Genomic DNA, 6,590 nt, shown 5'->3' with positions numbered 1-6,590 from the left:
ACTACTGGCAGCAATCCAATCTACAAGCTTAGATCAGGTCTAGGATAGAACATGGCAGATCTTGCGTATGTTGGTTGGCAAAGGGGAATAAACACAAATCCGTGGTCTGTTTGCCATGACAGTGTGGATCTAGTCGCCATCTTCGTGGGCAATCTGGAAGTGCAATTATTTGGGACAGGGGAAGGAGGAGAAAGAGGAGGAGATCGGAGAACGACATGTTTGCTCATTGTCGCATTTTCCGTCGATCGGGAGGGGGGTGGGGTGGCGCTAGAGATTTGGTCTGGTTGTCATGGCAACTAGAGAAGGAAGACGATGGAGGTAGGGGGATATTGGTCGATCGAGAGGTAGGAGATGACGGCGGCAGGTCGCAATGTGTTTCGAAGGGGGATAGGGACGATGGGCGTGTGAGGTTGTGCGGGCAGCGGGGTCGCTCGCCCGGACATGTGGGCGATTGTGCCACACACCGGACGTACGGGCTGTGGCTGGGTGCGCCCGGACGCCGTCGTGCTGGCGGGGCTGCCTCTATGCCACACAGATTGTGTGGCACACCCTCCTAGATGCTATATGTGTGACAGTTATCGGCGTCTAGAAATATATAGAGAGAAAAGAAAAGACACAGTGTGTCCCATCAAGCTGACGAGCGACAAGGCGTGTTATTCAAGCAGAGCAATTCAGAAAGCGGCACAACTATTAATCAGTCGCGCCCACCATGCCCATGAACTCCTCGTCGGCGAGGAGCCTGGGAAACGCCTCCGGTGACAGACAAACCTCCAGGGCAATGCTCCCTCCGCCGCCTCTGCCCTCGTACACGGTCACCTTTCCATCCACCTTGTTCCCCGAGCCGCTGCGCACGGCCACGGGGCTGCCCCACCCGAAGTCGTTGCCGTACACGTCGAACCGCGGCGAGCTCCCTGTCGCCACCGTTGTGTGCGGGTGCGGGGCGGTCACGACCTCCGACATGCGCAAGAAGCCGGGGTTCCGGGGCCAGGACGCGAGCCTACCCCTCGCACTGGCCTCGTCGAACGACGCCACGGCCCTGTTAAGTAGCCACGCCGCCCAGCCCAGCCCCCTCTCGAGGATCTCGCCGGCGGTGGAAATCGCCGTGGCGTGCTCCACAGCATTGCCCGCGTAGGACGCCGGTATGCCGTCCACGCGGCCGCGGCATCCGGCGAGGAGATGGTACGTGGTCTTCTGGTCCGGCGCGAGCCTCCTGGCCCGGCACACCGCACGCCACAGGTGCGCGAGCAGGGCCTGCAGCGAGGAGATGGCGGTGCCCGTGGCTGCCGTACCGGCCATCTCGGCGTTCGCCTTTGCCTTCAGCTTCCTCACGCTCTCCGCCGAGAAATGGAGAAAGCATTCCTCCACCGGCGGGTACGTATCTACACGCTGGCCGACGATGTCCTCGAGCTTGCCGAAGGGCAGAGGGATCGGGACGGGGCAGCCGTCCAGGAACCACCTCCGGTGCACCGGCAACGGCGAGGAGATCTCGCAGCCAGCGTCGCCGTCGCTCAGGCGACTGATCTCCGACCAGGTGTTGAAGAAGTGCCAGAAGGTCGTCCCGTCGGCGACGCCGTGGTTGGCCGACATGGCAACGAATACGCCGTCGGCGAGCTCGGTGACCTGCGCGGCCAGGACAGGGCGGGAGTCCGCGATGGCGTCAACGCCGAGCAGCCTGTCCAGAGGGAAGAAGGACCAGACCACCCTCGGGATGCAGAGCGGGACGGTGATGTCCGCGACGGCGACGCCGGGCGCCACGGCGTGGACGAACTCGGCGCCCTCGCCGCTGCAGCGGAGCGAGATGGCCATGCGCTCGCCCTCCGCGTCGTCTTTGCTCCCCGGCGCGACGGCGAGGCGGCCGGCGTAGGGGTAGAAGCGCCCCAGAGCGCGCGCGAAGGACAACTCGAGCCGTTCGACCATGGCGGCGGCATCGTGTCCCCGTCCTCCGGTGGCTGGAGGCTTGGGCAGGAGGATGCCCTTCTGGATGTTGTCCACGGTGATCACCCGGAGATCCCATGGCGTCAGGTGGATGGTCTCCGGCGGCCCCGAGGCGATTAGTTCCGGCCGGACCATGCGCCGGGACACGATCCTTACATCGCCCATCGATCTTGCTTCAGTTTAGTCTGGTAGTGCGTAGTGATCGTCTGATCGAGCAATATAATGTGCTTAAGGTTGGATGGGAGCGCTGCATGCCTGCGTCTGCATTTCGTCTGTTAGTGTTAGCTCCGTACGCTATCTTGCTTCAGATTATTCTGTTAGTGCGTAGTGATGGAGTTGTCAGATTCATTTGAATATCTTATCACCCGCGCAGGCAGCCTGAGAAAAGGCTCGAGCCTAGCCTCATTTTGATTTTTTTAATAAAAACATCACAAAGCATTTCAGATAATGTTTTTAAACTAGCACATGCGTTGCAATTGATTTGTCCATAAAAAACCCATCAGCACAATATGATGGGGGCACAGAGGTGCATGTCGAGGTATAAAAAAAATACGTATCATGCTTCAGTGTCTATCGCTACGGTGCATGCATATGTGACCATTGAATAAGTACAGAGGTCACTTTCTCATTGGCGTCGAGAAGCAACCTCCGGTTGGATGGTTAGGAGGGCAATGGTACATTAATCCCACCAGAGATTAAACCCCAGATTTGACGTCTTTGTGTCACATAAAGACATAATATTTTTTTCAGTGGGAGACGACGTTCGCAACGATAGTGAGGAGCCTGTGGTCACTTACTCAATCTCAAGACTCGGTAGCTCGGTCTTTCGGAGGTGTTCATAAGGGCATATGATATACGTGTGTGCATTTATAGGGGCGAGTATATGTGTGTGCAGTGTGCTTGTGACTTGTGAGCATCTACGTTTGTACTGTGTTTATAAAAAAGTTTTTTTTTAATCTTTGCATGCATTAGTTATGTGTTTGTACGTTGAACCAAAAGAAGAAGAAAATCATGACACATTTCTATTGATTCATTTATGTTGCCACTTATAATGTTCACCACGGTTGTTGATGATGGGAGGAATTTTGTCGTCCGTAATGACAAAATTTGTGACGCCACATTCATGTCTCCGATGGTGCCTCCTTTAGCTTCGCGCTATAATTGGACGGAGTGAGAATTTTTTGTTTATTATTCGAATGCATTTTTTTGCATTATTTGGACTTGGTTCAAACACAAGCATTTCACGTATAAGGTTTTCTTCCAAAAAAAGATACACACATCACCTACCCCACATCCATGCAACACCTTCACAGATTCACGCTTGCTGTAACACCCCAAGCTATTATTCCATTATTTGAAAATTACCCGTAAACACACTTGCAATTTAAATCCCTTTTGTTTCTATTTTTTTAATCCATGCTCTATTCTCCATTACTCCAATTAAATTTGTGGAGCTTTGATATATTTCAGAGTAGCCACATGCAAATTTTCAGCTCAATCAGAAAATATTCAAGGGAATATTTTCTTTTCTCATCCTCTCTATTTTCTTTTTTGAAAAATGGGAATGCGCAGTGGAGTGGGCCGGCCCAGTGAATAGTGCTAGCCGGCCTCAACTGGCCAAACTGGACGAACGGGCCAGCTGTACCCCCGCTAAGCGGTGAAGCCAGGGAGATCGTGTTTCTCAAAAAAAACAAGGCGATCGTTCCTAAAAAAACCCAGGGAGATCGATCCCAGTCGCTCCCATGTCCCCTCCCCGCTCGATCCCCACGAGGTGCACCCGCCGCCGCCATGCCAGGGCACACCTACCTCACGCCTCCTTTGCCCCGCTCCGGCGAGCCACTTCTTCCCTGCCCGCCTGGCCAGCCCTCCCCTTCGTTAGAGGGATCAGGCAGGATACTAAAAGAAATTTCATTAGAGAGAGTATTATAGAAAAACATTTGGATTTTTTGGGTTTGCAAGAAACTATCAAAGGGGAATATTCAAAGAATGAACACCATAACCTTTCTGGAGGAAAAAATTTCCTCTGGGAATGGATTGCTCCTAGGGGCAAATCTGGGGGTATACTAGTTGGGGTCAATAGTGACAACTTTGATTTGCTGCATGTAGAAAAAAGGTACTTACTTTGTAAGGATGCTCTTATTTGACAAAAAAGCTAAATTTAGCTGGAACTTGGTGACTGTCTATGGTGATGCCCAAAAAGAAGGTAAAGCGGCCTTTCTTGCTGAATTATCCAGGCTATATCAAGATAATCCTCTTCCTTGTGTCATTGGAGTGGATTTTAATATCATTACAAATAGCTCAAAGAAAAATAAACCAAGTGAGATTGATCATTTTAGTTTTGTTTTTAATGCTATAATAGAGCATGCCAGGTTGAGAGACATTCTTATAAGTGGGAGAAAATACACTTGGGCAAATAATCTGCCAGAACCCACTTATGAGAAACTTGACAGAATACTAATATGCCTAGATTGGGAAGATAGATATCCCATGACCATGGTTACCGCGTTAGAAAGAGAGATCTCTAATCATACCCCTCTATTGTTGGACTCGGGGAACAAAAAACTACTCCACCCATTTTCAGATTTGAAAATGCCTGGATGCATATGAAGGGTTTTAAAGAATTTGTTGAAAAGAATTGGGAGGTTAACTGCAATGGTGTGACACCCAAAATTTTTGGCCTTATTTTGTTTATTAAAATATTGCCAGGAAATAAAACTTTTCCAATTTGTCAAGTTTTACCTTTTGTGATTTTGGATTTTTGCCTCTAGTGGGAGAAACCTTCAAGGGTATTGTTGGACTTGATTTCTCTCCATAATAAAACCTTTATTTATCAGTGGATTCAAATGTTGCAAGATTTATTTATTCAAAAAGCTTTCTTTCTTTAAAATGATTCCTTTTGCATTTGGGGCCTATTTGCACTACAACCACTTGACAAATGCTTTTAAAATATCCACCAAAATTTGGGGATGTCATGTGATGTTTCCACATCACTTTTATGCAAAGATACCTTCTGGACATTGGAGATTTTGAGCTCTACACCAATTTTTCCAATCTGGTCCAGTAGGCACTTTTGCACAGCAACCCAATTAAATATTTCTTCAAAAATTCTTCCAAGTGTTTGGAGATGACAGTGGATGCATACAATTCATCTTCAAGCAAAAACCCAATGATGTTCTTTGAAAAATTTGAGTGGATCAACCTCTTTTGCATTGTGGTCCAATTTGGTGATTTGTACTGCAACCATATTTTTCCTTGCTCTAGTGACCCTGAGCTTCCTCCTACTTGTAGCCCTCCCTACCAAACTCTTAAGTCCAGGAGATTGGGCTCATTGGGGATTTTGAAGTGCATGTTCTAAACCCCTTTTCTTTCTGCCCAAAACTGGAGTTTTGCAAAACTTGCACTATCAACTTTCTGTTTTTGCCAAACTGACCCTACCACCATCTCCTGTGTCTAAGGAGGCACTGATCTGGAGTTTTTGGCCACTCCAGGAGTTGCCTATGTGCATCTGGCATTCTGTCGAACACCTGGTGTGCACAGTCATTTTTGGCAAGCTCCCTGGTTTGCATTGTGGACTTGTACCCCAGCCCTATCAACCTTGTCCACTGAGCTCCTAGCCACTCCTACCCTCGATCTATGCTTTGCCAGCTCCACCCTCGCGCTCTAGACCACGCTGGCATTCCGTCGAGCACCTGCCGTGCGTGCTCTGGGCGCGCCCAGAGCGCACGTTTTGCACACGCGCGCACTACGCCGACACGCCGCACTGCCGCGCTCGACGTGACCCGACCCTGGTCCCTCTGCATCGCTGAGCCGCGCACTAGTCGCCCCCTGCTCCACGATCACTCTGGCACCCTGCTGCGCCGCTGGCCGCGCCCTTGGCGGCACGCTGGCGTCGGCAGTGGATTCCGCCGCGGACGGCGCCGCCCAAACCACCAGCGCACGCCAGCTGCCCCTGTGAATAGCTCGTGCTTATCCCCCCGCTCGTCGGCACGCTTTCGTCGCCGCTGCGATGCCCTGCAACTACAGCAACGGCTGTCGCCGACGAGCTTATCTTCTGCCGCCGCGGAGCCACCTCGTCACGCTATATAAAGGGCCCCCGAGCCCCTCCGAGCACTCACGCGACTTCAGACTTCCCCCGTAGAGCTCCCCGCGCAGTAGATCGACCGGAGAGGACCGTTTCCCCCAACTCCGGCCAGCTCGGCCGCCGCCAAGCCCCAGCGCGATTCGTCGCCGCCGGCCACCCTTTTGCCAATCCAGCGCCACCAAGAACCTCCCCGTAGTCTTGCGGAGCTGCCCAGCTACCCAGCTTCGGTCGGAGGCCACCGGAGCAACATAGTCACTTCACCACCGTAGCCTCCCTCCGCCGCGGAGCTCGCCGCCGGCGATTCCTTCCACCTCCGCCGACCCAACGACCACCCAGAGGACCGCCTCGGTCTTGCCGTCCCATCCCCGCCCTTGGATGCCCTCGAGGAGCCGCCGTTCGTCGCCGGTGATCGCCGGAGCCCCGCCACCGTTCGGGCGCAGAAAAAGGAGGGAGAGGGAGAACGGTCAAACCTGACCAGTGGGCCCTCTGGACCCACTGTCAGTGACCCGCGCAGCGCCCTCTCTCTGTTTAAGTGGAGGCGCAAACCCCCGAGTGCGTTTCCTCTGCTGCGAAA

At 52.4% G+C, this 6,590-nt stretch overlaps 1 protein-coding gene across 1 annotated transcript; it reads right to left on the bottom strand.

The window, feature by feature from the left end:
• Positions 1 to 623: 623 nt before the first annotated feature.
• Positions 624 to 2,203, bottom strand: LOC123050069 (uncharacterized acetyltransferase At3g50280). Its single transcript, XM_044472908.1, has one exon. The coding sequence runs from the start codon at positions 2,098 to 2,100 to the stop codon at positions 691 to 693; it is 1,410 nt and encodes a 469-aa protein (XP_044328843.1). The 5' UTR covers positions 2,101 to 2,203; the 3' UTR covers positions 624 to 690.
• Between the last annotated feature and the right edge of the window lie 4,387 nt (positions 2,204 to 6,590).

The sequence above is a fragment of the Triticum aestivum genome, chromosome 2D (genome assembly GCF_018294505.1).
Source record: "Triticum aestivum cultivar Chinese Spring chromosome 2D, IWGSC CS RefSeq v2.1, whole genome shotgun sequence".
Taxonomy (NCBI): domain Eukaryota; kingdom Viridiplantae; phylum Streptophyta; class Magnoliopsida; order Poales; family Poaceae; genus Triticum; species Triticum aestivum.
This window is presented reverse-complemented; position numbering and strand designations above follow the sequence as displayed.

Excerpts from the sequence above, each read along its gene's own strand:
- LOC123050069 (XM_044472908.1), bottom strand. The coding sequence starts at position 2,100 with ATGGGCGATGTAAGGATCGTGTCCCGGCGCATGGTCCGGCCGGAACTA.